We start from the raw sequence: 23,360 nt of genomic DNA on the forward strand, positions 1-23,360 counted from the left end.
GGGAGCACACTGGAGGTTTTGTTACTCACCAGCTGGGCCGCTCTCTGCCTTTCTTCATTGGTGCTGTTCCTCTCCCGCTGCAGGGCAGTGCTCAGCGCCTCGCCGGCTGCTTCCCTCTCTCTTTTGGCCAGCCGGAGCAGCTCCTCTTGGACCAGGGCCTGTTCTTGCTCATACCTGTAAGAGATCAGCGAAGGCGATCAGCAGACTTCTGGCAACACCCCTGACCAGAGCCAAAGCGCAAACGCATTATCAATTTGGTACACAGCCTGCTCACAGCCCCTCCATTATCAGCAGGAATTCCAAGTCCAACAAACTGTAAACACGACCTGCAGACTTCACTGTCACACAGCACAGACAACAACGGTAGACTGAGCACCTTACAAGCTTATATTTCAGTTATATTTAGCTCTATTAAGCGCTTAATTATCACCTGAAAACAGTGATAATAGAAAGTAGTTAACTAGATAAATAGGTACCACTTTGGAAAAAATCAAGAAACGTACTACAATAAAAGGTGTCAGTCTGACAGGGCTTTTTCTGTTTTACAAGGGGAAAAAAAAATCTTAGAACAAATACAGTGACAGTGCCGAGAGTGCATCCTGTCATGTCTATCGCCTAGGCACCTGCATCTCAGAGACTGCCATGAAGGAAATTCAGTCTAATTCGAGCCTGGCGAGTTCTACAAGCAAGCACCTTCAGCGTCTGTGTAATTCAGTGGCTTTCTGCTACAAAACTGCTGGCCTGCTCTTCAGGAAAAGTCCAATTTTTACAGCATCTTTAGAAAAAGAAAACAGAGCAGGCCAGCAGTTTTGTAGCAGAAAGCCTCTGAGTTACACAGGCACTGAAGTTCTCATGGCCCTGCATACCTAAAACTAGGAGCAGACTCCTGTGGTTTTGATAGAGGACATTATTCTTGTATGTTTTTCTCCTCGCTCTTATAAATATCTTTAAAGATAAATAAATATAATAAATTTAAATACCGTTGAATGAAAAACTCATAGCACTCTAGTACTGGCTGACTGGCAGTAAGTCTAGTCTATGACAAGGAGTCAGATACATAAAATGGATCTGATAACGTTAGGTGTAAACTGAATCAAAACCATGACCACATCTGAGATTTAAGAATCCCTTAGTATCAAGCACTTAGTTTCCTTCATTTGTCTGAGAAAAGGCAACTGTACTCAAATTTAGGCTTAACTGGTCCTGCAATGCACATAATACACATTTTCTACAGTTACCAACTCTTTACATTGGTCCTCCCTATCTGTTTCTCCAAACACCACTCCACCTGCTCACAGCTCCCCCAGTTGCTCCTTTTGGCTAAGGTACAGGAGCACGGCTTCAAAGAGGATTCTCAGGCACTAACATTTACAGTCACTGCACTCAGAGTGAAATAAATCTATATATACAGTCGAAAAGGAGCTGAACTGTGTCTTTTTCACAAACTTCACCTCACCTCCTGTACAATTCCTGCTCCGCAACCGAAGCCTTCTGACCAGAGTTACTTGCCGTGGGTGGCTGGATTCCTAGAAAGAAGGACAGAAGCCTGTGACAACTGTAAGAGAAAACAGTCCGCCATCACATCATAAATTATTTGATAAGAGAACACTTCATATGTGAGTGTTATCCCATCACAAGAAAAAACAATACACCTAAAAAAAGTCTCAAGAAAACGTAAATCTGGTAGAGTTAGAATTCAGAAAAGAAAGATCCTGACAACACTGCCTTTCACAAGGCATACTAAGTAGTATAAGAAGTATCTAGGTAAAAATGTTAACCTCCCTTCCTCACGCCCTGTTTTATACTGAAACATAAGCATAGTTTTAGTCCTACTTTCTATTTGCTTCTTCCAGCTCCACTAAGTCTTCCCCTCAAGCTCCTGCTTTCCTTATAATTAGCAAGATCCCACAAGTAACAAATCTCTAACAGCAAAGGCCTGGCTCATTACCTTCACGTTACTTTGGATGCCTTAAATACATACAAATAATGTTTATCGACAAAGTACATTTGAAAACTAACAGAAATCAAATCAATTTGTGACTTGTAAAGAAAGACAAGCTCAGAAATCACGTTCTCACCATCCACTTAGACTGTCACGTAAGCTGTGCTTAGTCAGTCCATCCTGCCCCCACAGCATGAACTTATTTCCAAAGAACAAGTAGTATTTTCCCACCCATCCAGAACATACTGCCTGGGCATGGAAAGGAGACGATAAATCAAGTTTAAAGATAAAAAACACTCTGCCCCGCTTACTGCATGCTTACTTTAAATAATTCTTTGAAACGTTCACAAAGTGATACAAGTTCATTAATGCATCTAAGAGGGGTGGCATTCTGAAGCCAGAGAAGGAAAGGACCAGAAAAACAAGCTGTCTCATTAAGGTCACACCACAACAGAAGGAGGACAGCATTTCAACTGCTCCAACAGCCAGATGATACAGCCACCTTTCAGAAACACATAAAATGTCACAGGAGTGCAATGTCCAAGATGTTCAATGATGCTGATACCTACATACGTAAACGTGTTAAAGGCTAATCAAAGAGCTCCTCTCGTAACGGGGCAGCCTTGAAAAGATACACACATGCTACGTAACATCCAACAGCAGTGCTACTGAGAGGTGTGTCAAAAGAGTAGACCTGACAGGGACTGACAGTACCTGTAGGGGATTTGGGTTTCCCTTCCACAGCTGGTGAAAACGGAGCTGTGCCATTGGATGATCTCTGGCTGTCCCTTTTACTTTGTGGAGTTTCTTTCATTCGGTTTACTACATCTTCAGAGAGCTGAAACATGCATACAGGAGAAAGGAATCAATTTAGCACTTAGCATACATGTATTTCAGTATAGAAGTACCCAACTTGTTAGTTTTCATGTTACCGCAAGAATAAAATTGAACATAGAATCAAATATAGAACAGAGGGTGCCTTCAAAGCCCATCTGCTCCAACTGCCTGACCATGTCAGGGCTAACCAAAAACATAAATCATATTAATAAGGGCATTATCCAAACATCTCTTGACACTGACAAGCCTGGGGAATCGGTCACCTCTCTAGGAAGCCTGTTCCAGTGCCTGACCACCCTCCTGGTGAAGAAGTTGTTCTTTCTCCCCAGTCTGAACCTTCCCTGACACAGCTGTGTGCCATTCCCCTGAAAACCTGCCTTCAGTTCCCAGGGAGCAGAGACCAGCACCTCTCCCTCTGCTTCCCCTCCTCAGGAAGCTGCAGAGAGCAAAGAGGCCACCTCGGAGCCTTGTTTTCTCCACATTAACGTACCAAATTCTTGGGTGTTCTGCCCTCCCGCTTTACACTCTCACTATTTACAACCACACGTGTGTGCACAGTACCTTTGCCATAGGATTTGGTGAGAAATAACCCCAGATACGTAACGCCTACCACAAGAGAAACGACAGGGCAGCAGGGCAATGACCAAGCAACGCCAAGGCATCCCACAGCTGGGGACGATAAGGGCAGGACTCCCAGCATCAATTCCAATACAGCTGAGGGCTGGGGACAGCATCTACTGGTTTTGGGCATTTAACCTTGTTCTCTAAGGAAAGGCAGTCTTATTAAGTAACACGCAGTACTAGACAGTAGGGATCTCAAAGATAATTCAGCTCCACGTGAATTTAATGGAAATTGGTGGTGGTTGACAGCCAGAAGCCTGTATCAGCGTCCTGTGGAAGCCAACACCGACAGCAGCCAGCCGGGCAGCGAGCCCACAGCACCTATGGGCTTGCGGCCTCCCACCCTGCGAAACACCCAAAGGAACAGCGAAAAAAGGGTTGATAGGAACTCGCATTTTGCTTCTCTCGATCAGCACAGGCCTGTACACAGCCAGGCTCGGTTCCTGCAGGGCCCCCTGCCCAGCTGGAGGCCGCCCTCAGCGCGGGACCAGCTCCAGCTCCAGGTCCCCTCAGCCCTGCGGGTGCTGAGCGGGGGGCACCGGGCAGCCCCCGGGGGCTGCTCCCCTTCTCCCCTCCCCTCCGGTGACTCCTCAGCCCCCGTCCCCTGCGTGTCCCCTCACCCTGACGCCCTGCAGCACCCGGACCCGGTCGCGCTCGTCCCGGCCGAAGGAGACGCTCCTGCCGCCCGCCCGGCTGCCGCTGCCCCCCATGCCAAGGGGCGGCCGCCGGGGACGCCGCTCCGAGCCCAGCGGCAACGCTCCCTCTCCGCCGCCTGCCAACACGCCCGCCTGCCATTGGTGGGTGGCTTCCGGGTAGCCAATGGCGCGGCGCGGTGCTGGCGGCGCGGCGCGGTGCAGGCTGGGGGTTGTAGTTTGGCGGCCAGCAGGCGCGCCGGGGGTGTTTTCACCTCATCCTTCCCGGCGCGATGTGCACCGTTAAGCGCCGTTTTTCACGCGTTTCTGCTCGGCGTAGCCAGGGGGTGGTAGCGGGGTGTTAGACCGAACGGCAGTGGGGTGTGCGCTGGGTTGTGGTGCTGAGGAGAGCGGTTTCGCTCGCCCACAACAACCTGGCTGTGCCGTAAGCAGCCCTCAAGGCTCGTAACACCACAGAGCAACCCCTAAAGATGAAAAATCAAATAAAGTTTTCATCAGGGCACCCCCACATCCCTTTGTGACCACTTTCTGCAGCACACACCTGCACCAGAATGGCTGGGTTATGGATTCAGCCCCAGGCCCAGGCCTCCTCCTTCCCTCCCTTCAGAGCAGAATCCCAGAACCACAGAATTTCTAGGTTGGAAGAGACCTCAAGATCATCGAGTCCAACCTCTGACCTAACACTAACCAGTCCTCCACTAACCCATATCACTGAGCTCTACATCTAAACGTCTTTTAAAAACCTCCAGGGATGGTGACTCCACCACTTCCCTGGGCAGCCCGTTCCAATGCCTCACAACCCATTCGTAAAGAAGTTCTTCGTAATATCCAACCTAAGCATCCCCTGGCACAACTTTAGCCCATTCCCCCAAATCCTGTCACCAGGCACATGGGAGCAGCACCAAACCGCCCCCTCAGGTTTTCACTTCAACACACTAAATGTGTGGGGGCTCTTTACTGGGTCAAAGTTATGGAAAGAAAAAAATCCAACACACCGTACCACACAGAAAATGAAGTATGAAGGCATGATGCGCATCTCCGAGCCCCAAGGCTCTCCTCCAAGTTGCAGGAAATTGGATGAAGCAGAAGAGTGACCCCACATCCCTCCCCTGCCCCTCCACCACACGTCTCCTTGAGGCAGAGCAGCCCAAACACAGGGGACGTTCCCCTCTGCCACCCCAGGAACACCTTGCCCGGCCTCATGCACTGCTCCAGATCACACAGACATGGGCCCTGGCTCCAAGGGAGAAAGCTAAAGCAAAAAAAAAAAAAAAAAAAAAAAAAAAAAAAGATATAACAGAAGTAGCTGGACCTAGAGACAGCAGCTTTGGAGGATCTTTTCCAAATAAACTTTCTGGATTCCTAGAAATACAGGCTACATGATGACCTATTCAATTTTGTGCATATGTGACTAGATAGATAATAGTTAATAAAGTCTTAGTGTCTTATTTCTGCATCAGAACATTTTTAACTGTTTAATACTTGCCCTTCGCTGTAGAGCCGCAGCTGTCTCATCAACAGGACCCTGGCCAGCCCTAAGGGACTATCTAGGATGCTGCTCTGCAAGATATCACTATCTGTGTTCTGTAGCATGCTCCCAGGAGTGGGGAATATTCTGTTATTTGTGTAATGCCTTGTGCTTTGGAAGCCTTTCCTATTGCTTGAGGTCTTAAGACTACAGAATAGCAAAGCAGCAGTAGCTGTTTGCACAGCAGTACAGAAACACTGCACACACCCAGCTAAAGAGCAAAGCTCTGGGTAAAGCCAAACCACATCTGGAAAAGGCCAACATGTAGCACCAAAGAAGAAGCGTAAGTGAGGTAAGTGCATAATGATTCCTCCCAAAGCCCTCCTCGCAAGCCTCTATTTCTAACCTGCCACCTGCTCATTTAATTTGATGGCACCCAGTTCTTGTACTGAGAAGCCCACAAACAGTCATCCCAAAGCCCAGAATAGGAACTGGGCACCAGTCAGTGCCTACTCCCACACGAGCCTTTTCCCAAGCAGCAGGGGAAGACTGTCCTACAGCAGAGACCCCTGATGCTAGGCACAACTGGGAACAAGACCCAGTTATTGAGAAATTCACTCTATGGCAGACCTGGAAACCACTCTCTGCGCTGCCCTAGGAATAGGCTTCCAAAAAGGAAAAGTCTGTCTCTGACAAAAAGACATCATGTAACTCCATTATTATCTGCCAAACTTGTTCAGGGTTTATTTTTATTTAATCTGAAATATTTTTTCTCCATAACAGGGATCACTTGAGAAAGAACATTGGACCACTTATGCCAAACAATATTATTTCTTTATTTTACAAAAAATATATATACATTTATTCTATATTTAGTCTCTTTGCACCCCCCACACAACACTTCTGCTCGAGGACCATTGTGGGCATGGCCCGAAGCGCTATATACATATACAACAGCAAGGTCAGTCCGTGACCCAGCACAGGAGCTCCTCAGCAGCAGAACACGGGACACTCCAGAAATCCCGGAGCCCTGCCAGCAAAGGACAGGATGGACGTGCTGACCACCTGCACCGGTGATCCCTCAGCACTGAATTCAGCTGATGAGGAGGCAAATTCAGGACCTGCTCTTCACAGCACCAAGGAGGGCAGATAAGTCCTTGCACTCAGGGTGTTAGTCAGCGAATAGTCCTTGGGATGGAAAAGCGTTTGCTCCTCTATTTCTCAACTGTTTAGACTTTCAGATCTTTCAGACCTGTCCAAGGCCCACCAGCTGCAGGGAAGCTCTGCAGGTTTCCCCACACTTCCAAACAGCAGCACAGGATCGGTGTTGTAAGCAGCATTAGGAGCAGGAGGGCAATTCAGGCACCACATCATCCATCCCTTTTAGAATAGGCAAGCAAGTGCCTCTCAGGCTGACTCACAGCAAGCAATGGGAGGAGCACAAAACACTTCTCTCATGTGGCAAGGACTGACTTGGCCAGTTGCTTGTCCACCCCTTTCACAGTCATTATGAGGAAAGGAAATGTGAAAGGCTATTGATCCACATGGGAAAATTTAGTTCTCACACATGGAAGCCTTTTTGTTTTTTTTTTTTTTTAAAGAAAGTTGTCAATGCTACTTAAAGGCCTGCAGGGCAAGGTCCACAGGCAGCAGAACAGAGAGGCTGCATTGCTCATTAACAAAAAAAAAAAAAAAAAAAAAAAAGATAAGCAGAGGGCCTGCATAGTTTCGGCAACTGATATGAACTTTGTGTTCTTATCCAAACTGTTTCTTCCCCTATGGTGGGAACACTGAGTAGCCAGTGCTTCCCCCTGCCTACTCATGACCCAAACCAATACCTCCACGCTGCACCCTGCATGATGATTTCACAGAAACTCTTACATAAATATCCTTTTTCAGAAATAGCAGTGAGTTGTGGCAAGAGATGTACACAGTACTCAAGTGTTTCCAATTTCCTCTTTCTACCATTTTTAGTGGGAAGTTACTAGAGCAGATCTCTGCCTACCTGTAGGACTCAGGTAGGAAAGCACCCCCAAAGCTAGAAGAATAAACCTCTTCATCCCTGGAGAGCACAATCTGCCTCAGAAACTAGCCTACTGCAGCTTTCAGCTAACAGTCCCTGGATTAGAACACAATGTTTTGGAACTGCATGCCAGACAGCTCCGACAACAGTCCCCATTCCAGTGTGGAAGGGATTAATAAGTCCCAGACAGTCTTTAAATGAACCACACTCCATGTGCACATAACTATCTCCAATATAACAAGCCGTAAAACCTATTCAGACCAGAAGAAATCTGGGGATCTGAACTGTAACGTAACAGAAGCTGTAGCAGAGCACCCACCTCCCAACTCAGAACACCAGCCAGCTTGATTCCAGAATGCCTGTGGTGTCTGAGAGCCCCCAGTCACTACGTACTGACAGCTCAGATTCATCATGGACTTCTGCTCTGCCTCTGGCATCTGAATGTCTCTGAAGCCTTCATCTGCAGAGTCAGCTTCCCTCACAGCCCTCTCCATGACCCTGCCAAAGCCATAAAGCAGGCTGCAGATGTAAAACACCCCTACCTCACAGGTTTTATTCTTGAAACTTCGCCCTGGCTCAGTGTTGTTACCTAGCTGTCCCTATGAACTCAGGCACACAGCAGTGCAGTCTCCATGCTGTTTCACAGCCACCTCAGCCCAGCCGTGCTGTCTGTCCTGTCTCCCCATTGCTCTGTCAGCTCACATCCATGCTGCTAAGCTACTAGCCTGTGCCCCCCAAAATAGTCCCAGGGCACGCTGGACAGTTCATTTCTCTTCATACCTCTCTTCTCCTCCCCACACGCTCACAAAGTCCTTTTAAACCCTAGCAATTTATAGCTTTCATTAGCGTTAGCTGAAATTAGAGATGAACCCTGCTGACTGGCTTCCCTCTTTAGAGGCTGCTGTTGCTGCCTGTGCAGTTACATTATGACAAGGCCCAGACAATTGTGCTGCTTGAGATATCCCAGGAAGACCATCTTTGGTTCACTAAACTCTTTCAATATGTGTAGAATACAGCAGTCAGATCAATAGTATCGTCCCTAAGTGCCGTTCCCTTAATTGGCAGACAAGTGCTGTCAGTCACTGCGAGGCAGGAGGTGCCACTCGGGGCTATCTTCTGGATCAGGTTGGCATCTGGAACATGGAGGATCACGAAGGTTTGGTGTTCATAGCTTTACGAACAGAGCTGTTCTAGATTGTTCTCAGGTAGTGACGGTGTTCTTTCCAATGGGACTTGGGCTGCCAACTTAGTTCCACGACAGGTTTCCGAAATCCTAAGGAACAGAGGAAAGCCACGGCAGATAGCCAAGGACAGACTTCCAATGGACATCCTAACAGCTGTGTATCAGGGTGTTTAGAAGGGAAGGAACGAGGCATCATGTGAAGGGGGCAGCCCTGCCTTAGGCGTTGATGGCTTTCCAGCGGTCACTGTCTACGCTGTTGATGCTGCCCACGTGATATGGCATGGAGGCTACGTCATCCAGGTACGCTGTGGTGTCGATCTGAGTGCTGGAGTAGAACCCAGAGTCCATCCCCTCCTTCTTGGCAACTGCATACGGGTGGGGTAGGTGCACATCCACATCTTCAGGCTCATCCACCTGACATTTGTAGGAGAAAAGGATCTTCGGCTCAGACCTGGAGTTATTAAAGATTTAAAACACACGTTAAAGCAATGCACTGTCTCATCACAGCCACCTATCTTTACCTGAAACTCAGCAGCACCAAAACCCATGTAGTCAGGTCCTAAAGAACCTTTCACATGAGTATTCAGCTCTGAAATACACCTAGTGGAGTGACTGCCATGAATTTATGCTAAATGTAGCTTAGGACTGGGCTACTTGGGAGAAATAAAAACGGCAGAGTCCTGACTTCAGTGTGGGAAGCAACTCTGAGTTCTGAAGCGCCGAGGGCAATCCTTAGCATCCAAACATCACTGGGCTCCACAGCAGGCCTGGCTAATGGTAAAAACAGGATTCCACCTCACATTCCATTCGTGTGCATCCAGAAAATCAAAATACAAGTACTTCACATGTGTCTCCACCTCACGGAGATTACATGCCTCTGTTACAGGTCTAACTCCAGAAACTGTTCCCTTCTGATTTCAGAAGGCAGAAGAAACACTTCGATATTTTAGGAGTACTTTTTGTTCTTGGTGGTTCATAAGTCTGATGTTTCTTGCATGGAGAGTAAAAGACAGCCCACACTAACACACTCTTTTCCAATCAAGATTAATCTCCTGAGTGGCCACACGGCGGCACCCTCAACCCGGTAATAAACACTCCCGAGTGCTTTCACCTAATGACTGCCCCGTTGTATAGGAATCCCCAGTCAAGGGGTTACTTAACCCCTCAGATCCTTACCAAAAATCTATTAAAAATCCACTCAGGAGCCCGATTAATCTTTCATTCGATTTCTCACTCACCACTTAATTACCAACTTCAGCCACAGAACTCTGCACTAACAGGATGCAGACACTGAAGTGACCCTCCTCAAATGTTCAAGAGGAAAACAAATATTGGCTCAACTTTGCATACAAAAGAAGTGACCAGCCCTGGGTCACATAAGAAAAACAGCAAGGCCAGAAATATAAAATTGGTTCCTTAACTGGCATTGTAGTCACTGCCTTTCTCTGCAGACTGAAAAAACTCAGGTGCCAAACAATTAACAATACATATTCCCTAAATCCCTGCTCCTGGCTACTCACCCAAAGAAGCCTTTCAGGAATGCCACGTAGATGAGAGGTGCGAAGAAGCTGAAGTAAAGGAACGTGGTAGCATCAACACAGCTGCAGAAGGGAACATGAAAATATTTAGTACTCCAACACAATACAACTGAATAACCCCAGCCACATCCACCCAGAGGACACGATCCCACTTCCCTCCAGCATCCAAACAGAGCACAAGAAGTCTTCTGCTAACCAATTTCAGACTGATGCAAAATAACAGACTCTGCCACCAACATGTCACCTCTCCTAGAGGCTCAAGAGGAAACCATGCCACGTTCCCGGTTCCAAGCCTTAGTGCTGCTAATTTTGACTCATGGAAAGTGACTGATCTCTGCAGAATGAGACTCCAGACATGACCAAGAGCACTCCCATGCTATTCCCAGCAAACAGGCTATTTACTCCCTTGTTATCTATGAAACAAGCCAGTGGCCAGACATCAGTGGAGTCAAATGACTGGTCTCTCTCACCACCTCAAGACCACTGCGTGCACTCCAGAGACCTCCCTGCTTCAAGCTTCCTGATGATTTAGAATTCTTTTGGCGTGAAACAGAACCAACAACTTTATTCCCCCTTAGGAACACCATGAAAGTTTGTTTTCTTGAGACGGGCAGTGTTAACGGACACAAACATAATGTGAGAGACTGGGCTGCAGCCCTCCCTCCCAGCATACATACCACAGTCCTTCGATGATATCTACACAGAGAAGGGCACTGCCCAGGCCCTGCACCAGGTTCAGCAGTGCCAGGATTCCAGCATAAACATAAAAACTCTTCCTGGCTGTGGGAAAGACATGAACACAAGGATGAAGCTCAACCCCACAAGCACCAGCACGAGGGTAACCACACTACACAGAGAAAGTACAGTGCAATGTAAGTACCTCAGTAGCAGCCTCTCTCCCTGTTCAAGAACTGCAGATACTCCACAACCAAATAAAACAGCACACACCAACAACAGAAAAGCATCTTAAAGTAAATGCCCAGATAAAACTTATTAAGCAGCTTCAATCAGCCTCTTTCTCACAGGCTGACTAGCATGGACACTTCAACATCATATGTGCATTTCAAAAGGAAATCATTATTAAGGCAAGGATTCTTATTGCTCTTGGGAGATTACATATTTACATCTGTATCAAGATCGAGCTACTGCATCTTGTTTCCTTAATGTAACTGATTTGCTGTTGAAGTTGCAATGTAATTCCTCTCACCCTGCCCTCCAAAATGCACATCCTACTTTCCAGTGATAGCTTGTGTCCTTTGCCATGTTTCTGTACCCTTAAATAGGGGGATGAATCTGCAGCACAATTACATACAAGAACCTCTTATTCCCACCTATGTTTTTATCCTGGTGCTGTCCCCACCTGTAGGATGGAACCCACTACATTCACTTACAAGGCAGAGAAATCCGGTCCTTCAGAGGAGTTTTTGGAAGAATCACCACAAAGGAGTAGACCTGTTGAGACAAAGAAAGAACTGTCCCACAGCTGCAGAGGCAGTGAGTGGTGTCACACGCTTCCTAGATGTCTCAGGGCAGGGGCACAGGCTCCCTGACACTAAATCCAGCGCACATGTGAGGGCTCCACACCTCACCCCATCAGCACACAAAGCATGGTCACTGAGAAACCAGGGAGCAAATAACATCTGAGCTCAGTTCAGATTCAGCTGTCACAGCTTACACAAACTTTTTTGCTTCAGCTTCCTTGTCTAATGAAAAGCACCATGCCGCAAGGTATCAAGGAGGAGGTGGCCTAGGGCCTTAATATGCTCAAATCATTCTCCCTACTCCATTCAGGAATTATAAAGAGGCTGTCAGAGTGCATAACACGTGCCTCGTACTTACCAGAAAGAAGAAACAGGAGCTGGCAAGCCAGAAGTGTCTCCCTCCATGACCATAGATGTTGAAGTCTTCTGCTGAGAGGTGGGCATCAGGGTACAGGATTTCCAAGGTCCCCTAGGAGAGAAGTGACACCGTTACTACACTAGGACAGTCAGCACCCTCACTACAGTAGGTGTGTGTATAAATGAGACTGTTGAAAGCTCAGTTAAGTTGTCTCTGCCACACCTCATTGCTACCTTGCTTAGGCCAAGTTATGTTCATCCAGAATGGGAAAAAATAGAAAACAAGAAGTGATAGAAAAAAAAAAAAGTGGCAAGAATCAGCATCCAAAGAGAAACAGCATCACTGACATTCTAGAGAACAGACTGAAGGAAGGGACAAGAGTAGCTATTTGAAACAGTTCCACTCCTATTTCCATCGCTAAAGTACACCTTTCCTGCTGCAACATCCAGAATATAAATGCCTGCACTTGTGCAGGAGTTAGGAAAGGAGACTGTCTTCTTCACTTGAATCCCTGAGAAATATGAACAGAAGCTGCCATACAGACAGCAGAGAGAAAAGAATTTGTAAGTATTATCAGCCTGATACGGTTCTCAAACACTTGATACTTAATCAGGCTCCTCCAGGATATCATGTGGTAATGATCAGCTCACTGCCTCCACACACCAGGGCCTGATCACTGAACAATGATCTGTGTGTTGTTCTGGTACCGCCCCAGATAGAGGCACAGAGCTGAGCACTTACATACCAATGAGAAAAATAAACCCAGACACACACTGCATTGTCCAGAGAGAGGGAGACCCAGCTAATAACTGAGCTAGCAAGCCAGCTGCTCGTTTGAAGGGATGCAAGAGCTCTCATCTCTCAAAGAGACAGGAGACAAGAGGCACAGTGCACAGCCCGTACTGACAAGGGCACTTTGGGTGTCTCCATCTAGTTTTGATTGTACTTGAGGCTAGACCCAAGATCTGCGGCTCAGATGTGAAAAACACTCATTCCTGCTCCAAGATTCACGGAACAAGGCAATCTATCTAAATTTCCATCTCATTTCTTGAGCTTGATTGAGGTATTCCTGCCACGGAGATGAAAGGGTGATAGGGTCTAGCACGTGCCCTGAGGAACTTCATACTCCACTGCAAGCATCCAGTCTTCCCCCATAACTTTGTCCAGAGAGCAAAGCTGCCACTTGCTGCACATTCCAGGAATCCCACACCTAACAAACTCCGTGGCAAGCCACCCCTTTTGCAAAGGCTAACTCTTCTGCTCCAACGTACTCACCTGGGTGACAGAATATGCCAGAGACAGCACTGTGGTGATTGCCAGAACACGTTTCACACTCGACTTGCTCTCCAGGTGACCTGGAATTAAGGAATAAAGAAGTGACTCAGGTTGCAATCCCATCCCTGCTAAAAATCAGTCCTCTCCAAAACCAATTAAAGAAAACATTTTTATTTCCACAGTCCTTCGGGGGAAGTTTAAAGCTTACTTAACCCCTGTCAACTGCTCCCATTTGGAGAGCTGAGCCTTTCAAAGGCAAAGTAACACTTGTAAAATAACAAGTTTTTAATTGCTTCCTTCTGCCCACACTAATATACAGTGAGGAACCGAGTCCTGTCATTTGGATTACAAACAAAAGTCAGGAATGATTCTATCATCGTCTACATGGACAGGTTTTATTTTCTTTCCAGGAAAAGTGTTGATGGGTGACTGGATTAGAGGGAGAAGGCCTTGCATAATTTAGAAAAATTTTCACTGAAATACATTGGAGCAGTCAGTCTCCATAAGCTCCTTCTAACCTAAATTACTCTTTAACCCCAAAGAGGAAAGAGGCAGCGCTCAGATGTCTTAATGGCAGATGTGATGGAGATGGGTACCCTCTCCCCCACCTTTCACCCACAGCAAGAGGTGCTCCAAACAGTATTTTTACTTGTACAACTGCAAGTGGAGTGACAGATTACAAGTACAGCTAAATGGACTGAATGAAGCCAGGATGGACTCAAACTAACCAAGGTGGGAAGCACACAGAAGGACCCCCAGAAGTAACCATCTTCTTAAATGAAGAGCACTTTAAGCACAGATCAGACAGTTAATCTCTGCATAAAGGTCTTCACCTAAGCTGAAGACTCCTTCACCACATGCATGCAGGACAAATAAAGCACAAATAAACTTTGAAATGGTACAAGCCATAGAATTGTGAATGTAATCAGGCTTTCAGCCATTTCTAACAAACTAATTTTTCCTTTGTCTTTATTCTGGAACTCCTTAATTTTGTAAGATTAGCATTTCTACAAGCTTACAGATACAGTATCTGTGGAAAGAAAGGGAACAGGAAACATTCAAAGCACTCAAACTCCTGGCACATACCAAAGGCAAGGCCTAGAATCACCACACTCAGCTCAATTGCCAGAAGGAAGAACCTCGTGATCTCCCACAGGATCTGAGGGACAACAGAAACCAGACAAACATGATTAGAAGGAGCCAGGAACCAGTTAGAAGTTAATAGAGCAAAACTCCATTCTCTGCTCCAGGGGATAGCTGCCTCTGAATGGAACGGGTCATTTCTATAAACCTTCCTTGTGCTTTGTGGGGATGCTAACTTTATGCTTGTCCCAAGGCCTGATCTTGTCTGAACAGAAGAATTGTGTAACAAAGCAAACAGCTTGCCTGCAGAGAGAGAGTGGCCACGGTTTGCCGTGCTCGTGGATCTGTCACTTGTCATAAAAATGCACTTTCTGCTGTACTCTCAAGAAACAACAATCCACAATGATCTTGAAAGTGTAGCATCAAACAGGGCCAGTTCTTAAAGCAGAAAATTCTGCAGTAAAGGTATGACTGAATAAATTCAGTATCATGCCCTCCTCCAAGGAGGAGGCCTGGATTTGGGGACCAAAATCCAGAGTATATTTAACTCTAAAACTGACTAGCTTCCAGCTTGTCATTTTTAATTCCCAGGCTTCATTTGGTGAAACAAGATCAGGCAAAAAGCAGGTGAAGTTACTTTCTGGAAAGTCATACAATAAACCAGGGCCACACTTAGGACAAGAACCCTGATTCTGCCTTATGCATCCCTTTTCTCTGAGCACTGGTGCTCTCTTGAATATACACAGTATTTTAAGAGGCACACAATAAGACAACTCAGAAAATATATTTATAGTTTCTGGGATGTTCTCTTGTGTATATGCATATATACACGAGAAAGATGTATGTACATACATGCAAACAAACATAAGGCATATTAGAACATGAGCCCACAGGAAAGACTGACTGAATGTCTGTCCTCCTGCATGACTTCTCGGCAAGGTGAAAGCACCTTCTCTCCTCTTCTTCATTTTTCAAGTCCTGGACATACATCTGTTCAACAGAGGTGGATGGAAGTGCTACAAAGTTCCAGCTACTCACAGCAAGCAATGCTTTAAAATGCTTTTACAGGGAAAGCAAGAGAATCACACTCATCCCAGAGAATAAAGGTAGAAGACCTGTACTCTGGGCAGCCCTTCTTCCTCCAACAGCTCAAGCAGCAGGTTTTTTTGTTGTTTTAGGTAATATTCTGTTGCAAGTCAAACAATTACAAAGGAACAGCATGTACAAAGCTATTTCCTGTTTGCTAAGGGTTCACCCTCTGCTCAGAGAAACTGCAAGGACATTCAGCTATCAGGACAAAAAGGGAATTCTGTTTTATTTGTTTTCAACACAAAAGACTTCACTATTTTTCCAAGAGTCCCTCAAATATAGCAAGAGCAACAGAGGCTAGGTATTGCCTATCCACTAAAGGTACCTGTTTGTTTGTTTAGCTCTTGCAAAGCACAGCTTTCCATCTGCAGGAAAGTTTAACTGCCACTGTTTGTGTCTAATTTAGGAAGTCCATTGTTTTACAGCCCTGGATGTTGTGATTAATTAGATACAGCTATCAGAATAGGATTCCGTAGCCTACATAAGCTGTGAGTAGTGCAAACAAAAACACATTCTTCTTGCATGCAAATAAAAGGGAAGCAGTAGCAGAATGCTGTGTGGCCAGAACCGCATGAAGCAGAGCCTCTAGAATGCGACCTGTACCTACCTTATCAGCAACTGTGGCAGCATCAGAGGCACTCACAGTCATGGAGACAACAGCACGGGCGATACCAACCAAAGCCACCACAAACACCTACATGAAAAGGTATCAAAAATAAGCTCATGTCAAAAGGCTCACATGCAGTAATGATCAGACACCCTTGTGGAATACTGTTTCCAGGTCAGCTTCGAAGCCTGTTAACGTGTACTGAGAACCTCACATAACAGATTCAGTTTAATTTCCTGAAGAAAATTCCTCAGGCTTGTCAGGTGTGAGTACTGGCTTAGAATTTATGAAGGTGCACGTTTCCTCAACTGTCAGATTCAACAGTTCTGAAGAATTCTCATCCACTCTTTTACAACCGTACTTTTATAATGTAAGTCTTCCCACCTTTCAGTATGCTGGGGCAGGGCAGGAGAAAAGTCAGACAAAATACAGCCCTCCAAGTTAAAAGCTAAAGTGCTTGGTATGACTGAATAAACCAATGGCATCAGATAACAGAAGCCGCTTCATACCAACTACCTCACTTGAGATCTGTGATAAAGCTGAAATCCACAGTTCTTTCCCTCAACACTGAGGATGCTCAGGAATGCAGAAGGTAAGTCAACGCAGCCAGCAGCTTTAAAGCATCTCACCCCAGTACACAGAGCAGCATCAAGATACCCACATCAGCTCATGCACCATTTAAGCATGGCAGCACAGAGCGCAGCAAGGCTAATTTGCCAACCCCAGTACTGTCACAACCATACTCTGCAATTAAGACCTCATTTGGATATATCTACCCTCTGCTGTGCAGACTTACCCTCTGAGAAGGCAGATTTTTCCAGATAAAATTCTCCAAGTTAAAGGCTAATTTAAACTAATGATGAAGGTATGAGGCAGCGACATCTACCACAAAATGGAAGTCCAAGCTGATTCCAAGACAGATGGAGAATGCAAACAACCAGTACGTCACCTACTGCAGAGTGCTTCCTCCTTAGAGGAAGAGGGGATGCAACAGCCCAACAGAATAATGTCACATTCCCTTCTGGGATTAAAGAGGAAAAAACACTTACAGAAAAAGAAGGGTCCCTGAATATAACGTGTTCTGGAGCAGCAACAGCTCAGAGAGGAAAACACACCCCTTTTGCTTCCTCTAAGAAGGTAGAGACTCTTCTAAAGCTATTAACTTAGCTTTAATCACTGACTCCACAAGAAAGCATTCCTTCAAAATGTGTCAAACAGCCATTTGAAAGGAAATCCTCACAGGACACACTTAACATCCTCCTCTCCCAAAAACTCAATCCAGAAGATCAAACTGAGTGAAAAGCACTTTTCTCTAAGGCTGGTTCATCACATTCTACTTCTCGCTCTGTTCTGAAGAAGCTGACAGCATACCGTCAGTTCACTTTTTTCTTTCCTTTGGTTTCTCAGTTTTACTTTTCAAAGCCTTTGGAATGAACTTCTTGCTGACCCCTCTGCGTTAATGGAAACGGAACAGAAGACTTCAATCCAGGCTGCAAATAGCTAGTAATATTTTTTAAAGTTGGAGCATTTGTGTATGACCCTGATTACCCAAAACTTTGCACGAGCTCAGTGCCCACACCTCACACCTGTAAGAGTTGTAAGATTCCTCACCAAAGACTGAGCTGAGGCTACCAGCTTACATTCTGTTGTGATGTGCTATGGGTTTTGCTGTACCAGTACCCGTATGCTGCCTGAAGGATGCCTCCATTCTAACCCAGTCCAAACACACATTTACTTACACAGCCTGTACTAATCTCCCTGAGCCAGAGCAGGCAAATCATGCTGCTTGGAGGCAAGCTAGGATCTCAAAGTACACATAGGATCAAGCTTCTGAATAACGCTTTACACAAATCCGAGCAGGTTCCTAGCTCCATTTACAATGCCCTGGGAGCAGAATCAGTTAGTAGGACTGATGTTCAGAGATCACTACAGAGACTATCTGAACGTGATCAGAAGTTGCCTCAGCTTTTCTGAATCAGGGAGAAGGGAACAGAAGAGATCTTGCATGTTTGAGAACTGGGACTGTATTGCCTATGTTATGTTTCCATCTTAAGTATTAACAGGAAAATCATCTAGCAGCCACTTTGATATGATGGGAAAAACTAACTGCGTAAGATTAGTGCATTCCCAAATTAACCAGAACCCTGTCACATCACTGTTTGCTACACTAGATGACCAAGCTTTCCAACAAGGGAAACAAAAATCGTTCTCTAGTGTTTCACTTTCACTACCTCAGTGAGAAGCAAGTTTCACGTCACATGACTTACTGTAAGGAGGAAGGAAAACATAAGATGCTAGACCCCAAGGCAACACATGAAGGAAAGTAAGTCATCATAAAACAAATACCACACATATCCAGATACGGACACTCCCAGAATCTGAAAAATAGAGTTCAATAGTGAAAGTGTCTACTTCTGGTAATATACCTCCAACTAAAAATAAATTTTATTCCTGGGTATAGGAATAAATAGACCTTGGTCTAGGCTAGCTCTCTCTCTCCCCACTGTTTTGGTGATACTGTTCATGAGTGGTAATAAAAAACACTCCTTCAGTCAGTTCAAAAGCACACAGTGGTACTCACTAGTATGTAGAATGTGGTGAAGATTGGGCTGGAAGTAACCCGGATTTTGGCCCTGGCAGAGGGCAGCTTCCAGAGAAGGAACATAAAGAAAAGCACATTGGGAACCAGGAGCAACAGATCCCAGTAGCGGACTCTGCAAAAAGTAAATAAAACAGTTTTTTTTTCCTCCTGTTTTTCAGCATCTAGAAGGTACCAGCCCCAGGCCCTTCTCTCCCAAACTCCGAGAAAGAAAGCTTTTTCCCCTGGCCCAGGGTCAGACTGTGATCCCATTTTCTCTTTCTCACCTGGATTTCCCAATGTCCTCATAGAGCAACAGCAGGCACTTGTGTGGCACAGTGATGTTGGTGTCATTGATCACCTGCATTGTTTTTGGGGACAAAGTTGTCACATTATCTAGGGCTGTCACCAGGGCAGTAGAGTGTGTGATGTTGTCAGACACGGAGAATCTCATCACAGACATCATGGACTGGAGCATCCTGCCTTCTTGCTGGTCCGGGTCAAACACAGCACAGGACAACGACAGCAGAGAAAAAGGAACATTAAATCAGTTGTGAGTCAGAGCTCAAAAAGCACATCCCTTCCATTAGGCCCTTGGACAACTGCTTCCTGCTTGTTACAGCAAATTATCATCATCAGAAGGACAGTGTTACACAACAGAACAAATGCCACCTGCCCTGCACACAGCCATTCGGGTACTCAGTGGAAAACCAGGATCTTATATCAAGAGCAACACGTACCTTCAACATAGTGACATGCTAAGCTGGAGTAATTTTGTGATTTGAGCTTTGGCAGATTCATAGAAGAAATCAAGACTCAGCAGCAACGCATGGCATCCTCAGAGAGAGGCAAACTCTGCTGTACCACTGATTATTCCAGTTCCCAAGACCAAGAAGTCAATGAATGAATTTCAGCTACAGCAAAGAAAACATGAAGGCCTGTACCTAAAACATGTTGCTGTTACCAACCTACAGGCAGAGCTGGGAGAGCCTCACGTACTTTTACCAAAAGGGACTGCACTATCTGCAGAAAACACCAGCAAAAGCCAAAATTCAGAACTTTTTCTTCTAACACTCCACAAGACACCAGAACTATTTTGATTTAAAGCACAACAGCAAGGATGTGAAGAGACGGTGCCTCTCAATGACCTGAGCAGCATAAGGCTCTCCAGCTTCCTTACCATCAATCTTAATCACAGTGAGTCTCTCAAACAGAGCAGCATCTGTGCAAACTGGCAGCCCAGGACCAGGTGCAGTCCTACATGGTGAATTTCCTACAGCCAAACTCTCTGGCAGCAGAGAGCTACACAGTCAGAACCACAGGAGTTGTGCAGCTTGGTTCTTTTGCCTGCTCTACCTTATACTTCTCCAGCCACCTGGAGAAATGGTAAGAGAGCTTCCCATCTCCTGCTGAAACTTTTTGAGTTGCCTTTCCTGAGAGAACACTCACGTGTTTTCTTCCATCTGTCCGCCCACCAGGCCCTACACTGCTGCATTGTTCTGCTCCACTGTCCATTAAATCCCACGTGCTTCATGCCCGTGCCAGTGGCTTTGCTAAGTGTCATTGCAGCAGAAGCGACAGCAGTTCATCACTCTCTTGGTTCCACAATCATCTCGGAAGCTCGAGCAGATGCTGGCACACAGTACTGTAGAGCAGGATTAGAGTTTTGACCTGATTTATATTAGTAAGCCTGTTCCTAATTCAGTGCCACCTTCCACAGATCCTCTCTTCTTCATACCCCAAAACAGCAACCCTCACTGTTAACACGCTGCCGAGGAGCTGAATGCAAGCACAGGGCCCTGCCACCTCTCCTGGCACTCCCCAGAGATGTGGTCACCGCTGACAGATCCAAAAAACCTCGACCAACTGCCCTTAGAGATGCGTGGTGCCAGAGATAGCACTCTAGCAGTCTGTGTGCTATAGTTAATCCAGGATTCACCGCAGAAAAATTCTCCCTGTTTGAATTTAGCCCTGGCTGGCACAGCAGACCCAGCAGCCTGAATGACAGGAGCCAGCAGGTAGCTTCCCTGGCAGATGCCGGGTGACTCACCGGGCGGAAAGAATCAGCACAGCCCTGCGTCATCCGTCGGGCAACTCGGGAGCACCTTCCCCACAGACCGCTCAGGACTGTGGCCACAAACCTGTCGTCAGAGCTGAGGCTCTTCCGAGGTCTTCCGAGGAGTCACTCCCAGCTGACAGACCCTCCCTTTGATTCACCCCCTGCTGACAGAGGCTTCGGAATGGGATTTGCTTTCGCGGCTGCCGTGTGCTGGGCTGCACAAGGGACGTCACATCAAACACAGACACACAGACCTGGAAAGATCAACTTTGTGCTGAGGTGGCAATGTGCATGCCAACAAACCCTAGTTGTAGCAGAGGTTCCAGCAAACAACCTTCACAGGGCAGACCTCTCCAGAAGTGTCCCCTCTCCAGTTCCTCACTCTTCTGAATCAACACCGTTGAGAATGATTTTCTCTAAATAATTCTGCTCCATTCTCCTCTGAAACACTTCCCTGACCTCCGCGTCTCAGTAGCAACAAGGACAAATACATTCACATTTGTCAACACAGAAGAAATTCTACCTATCTTTAAAAAGGCTTGGAAAGGGTAGAGAAAAACCTCACAGAGTGTGGGCAGAATAACAGCAGCTGTGAACCATCACACCCTCTCATATCTTTTCTGGGACAAAGATTTGATCTGCTTGTCCCATTGAAAAGAGCCCAAGTATAAAGCTGAAGAAGAATTACCTGGGAAAGAATGCGTTCTTCTAAAAACGAACAAACAGGCTCCAATTCCTCTCCCCTAGGATCCCCACTATCACGCAAGGGCAGCGAGCTGCTGATAAGGAGAGGGGTTGGCCACGTCTAGCAGCCAGCTCCAGTCCCAAGTTTCAAAGGGCAGAGCAGGACCGAGCTCAGCACTGTGCCAGGCTGCTCGCCGTGCCCTGCTGCTGGGATCCTGCTCCTCTTCCCATCCCACAGCAGGATACGCACAGAGGTACAGCACCACGCTCACGCTTAGATCCGCCCCGGTATGGTGGAAATACCAGGGAAAAACCCCCAGCAATGGGGCTGGGAACTGACGGCAGGGATCCCCAGCAGCACCGCTCCCTGTAGCAGACTAAAAACCCTCGAAATAAACTCAGCCAGCTGAGCAGAGCCCAGGGATCGCTCACCTCACCCTGCTGCGATCCAGCCCGGCCCACGCACACAGGGGCTGAATTCAGCCCCAGCCCCATGAGACGAGCCCAGTGCCACAGCCACGGCCCCCTGACAGGAACCAAAACCCACCTGGCTGAGCCCTGCACGTGTAATATCTGGAGAGAAAACACGGCGGTGCCCCGTAGGGTCACTGGGGCAGGGCACCGGGCGCTGTAGGGCTGCTGCCTGCCCCTCAACAACCAGCTCCTGCCCCTAACGGTGTGGGCAAGCTTTGGGGTCAGGTGCCCGGCACCGCACCTACCTGAGGGCTGGCTGTGCCCGAGGAGCGGACTCCCCACAGGGCTCCCCTCCCTGCTTGAATTCCGGCTGCCACAGCACCGAGCGGGCGGCGCTCCGACCCCACCGCCACCCCGGCAGCCCCCAAGATTTTTTTTAAAAAAAAGGTTAAAAACAAGCGAAAAAAGCCCTTTTTTGTTCTTTTTAAAGCCAGATTTTCAAGCCTCGCTGCCAGCCCGAGCTCCCCTCCCGTCACCCGCACCCCCCCCCCCCCCCCGGCTCCTACCCGGCCTCCCCTCAGCCGCGGGGCCCGGCCCGGCCCAGCCCCAGCAGGCCCCGGCCCCGGCCCCGGCGGGGAGCGTCGCGGAAGGGAGGCTGGAGCCAGGCGCCGCTACCAGGCCGGAGCCTCTTCGGCTGGGCTCGGGGAGGGGTATTGGGAGATGGTCCCTCAGCGGGGGAGGGAAAAGACCAATAGGGAGGCAGGTAGGATGGAGTGGCAGAAAGAAGTGGTGGGGACAGCCAATGGGAAGCGCGGGGAGGCGGGACTCTGGGGGGAGGGCTCGCTGCGGTTTAAAGGAACCGAGTCCCGGCGGCCAGGTCTACCCAGCTCATCTCCCTCCCCCCCCCCCCCCCCCCCACCCCATATACACCCCATTCCCCAGGGCCGTGCTGCAGGCGCGCACCAACACCCCAGGGGACAGCAGCGCCCCGCAGCCTGCCCCGCACCCCCAGCAGTCATCCCCTCCCCGCAGGGCCCTCACGCTGCCCTGGTGGCACCCACAGCCCCAACGCTGCCCTGGCGGGGCAGGGAAATGGCTGCCTTGAGCCCGTGGGGTGGTGGCCATGCCCTTGGTGCTCGCAGCAGGCTCTGGGCTGCACCCACTGATTCGTATTTTCCACAACAGCCCGGGCAAGGCAGCGTCAAAACCAGCTCCTGACAGCATGGATGTGACCGTGGGCGCTCGTGTGAGCCAGCACCCGAATCGGTGTGCGCCCCCAGGACTGGGAGAGCGAGGATTTTAGGCTGCCTCAATAAAGGAATTGGTTGTTGAAAGCAGGGGAGTTAATAATTTTCTTCCATGCCCCGGATGCTGTAATCAACATGCTGTAGGAGAGAATGATTAACGAGCTGGAGAGTTTGGCTTTTAAGGAACGTTTGAAGCTGAACTAGGTCGGTATAGTTCAGA

General features: G+C 47.5%; 2 protein-coding genes across 11 annotated transcripts in view; both read right to left on the minus strand.

Annotated features, from left to right (window-relative positions):
- The window catches only part of CHCHD6 (coiled-coil-helix-coiled-coil-helix domain containing 6), a 120,001-nt gene extending 115,846 nt beyond the window's left edge, over positions 1–4,155 (minus strand). For both annotated transcript variants that reach the window (XM_082767964.1, XM_082767963.1), the window contains exons 1-4: positions 4,021–4,155; positions 2,657–2,780; positions 1,457–1,526; positions 30–174 (exon numbers count right to left, since the gene is read on the minus strand). In XM_082767964.1, coding sequence (XP_082624090.1) covers positions 30–174; positions 1,457–1,526; positions 2,657–2,780; positions 4,021–4,110 — 429 coding nt within the window. In that variant the 5' untranslated portion in view covers positions 4,111–4,155. The remainder of the gene's footprint in view (positions 1–29; positions 175–1,456; positions 1,527–2,656; positions 2,781–4,020) is intronic.
- Positions 4,156–8,521: 4,366 nt separating this feature from the next.
- On the minus strand, positions 8,522–22,559 carry TPRA1 (transmembrane protein adipocyte associated 1). 9 transcript variants are annotated; one of them, XM_082767984.1, is made up of 11 exons: positions 22,460–22,559; positions 19,024–19,226; positions 18,740–18,872; positions 16,159–16,245; positions 14,466–14,538; positions 13,380–13,459; positions 12,105–12,215; positions 11,657–11,717; positions 10,943–11,045; positions 10,248–10,328; positions 8,522–9,178 (listed from the first exon to the last, which is right to left on the minus strand). In XM_082767984.1, the coding sequence occupies exons 2-11, from the start codon at positions 19,212–19,214 to the stop codon at positions 8,944–8,946; spliced, it is 1,155 nt and encodes a 384-aa protein (XP_082624110.1). In that variant the 5' UTR covers positions 19,215–19,226; positions 22,460–22,559; the 3' UTR covers positions 8,522–8,943. The 9 variants fall into 9 exon arrangements, with proteins under 9 accessions (XP_082624110.1, XP_082624115.1, XP_082624116.1 ...); XM_082767989.1 differs by having other exon boundaries at positions 19,024–19,222; positions 22,460–22,498; XM_082767990.1 differs by lacking the exon at positions 22,460–22,559 and adding an exon at positions 22,199–22,380 and having other exon boundaries at positions 19,024–19,222.
- Positions 22,560–23,360: the final 801 nt, after the last annotated feature.

The sequence above is a fragment of the Aythya marila genome (genome assembly GCF_965140915.1).
Source record: "Aythya marila genome assembly, chromosome: 10".
Lineage (NCBI taxonomy): Eukaryota > Metazoa > Chordata > Aves > Anseriformes > Anatidae > Aythya > Aythya marila.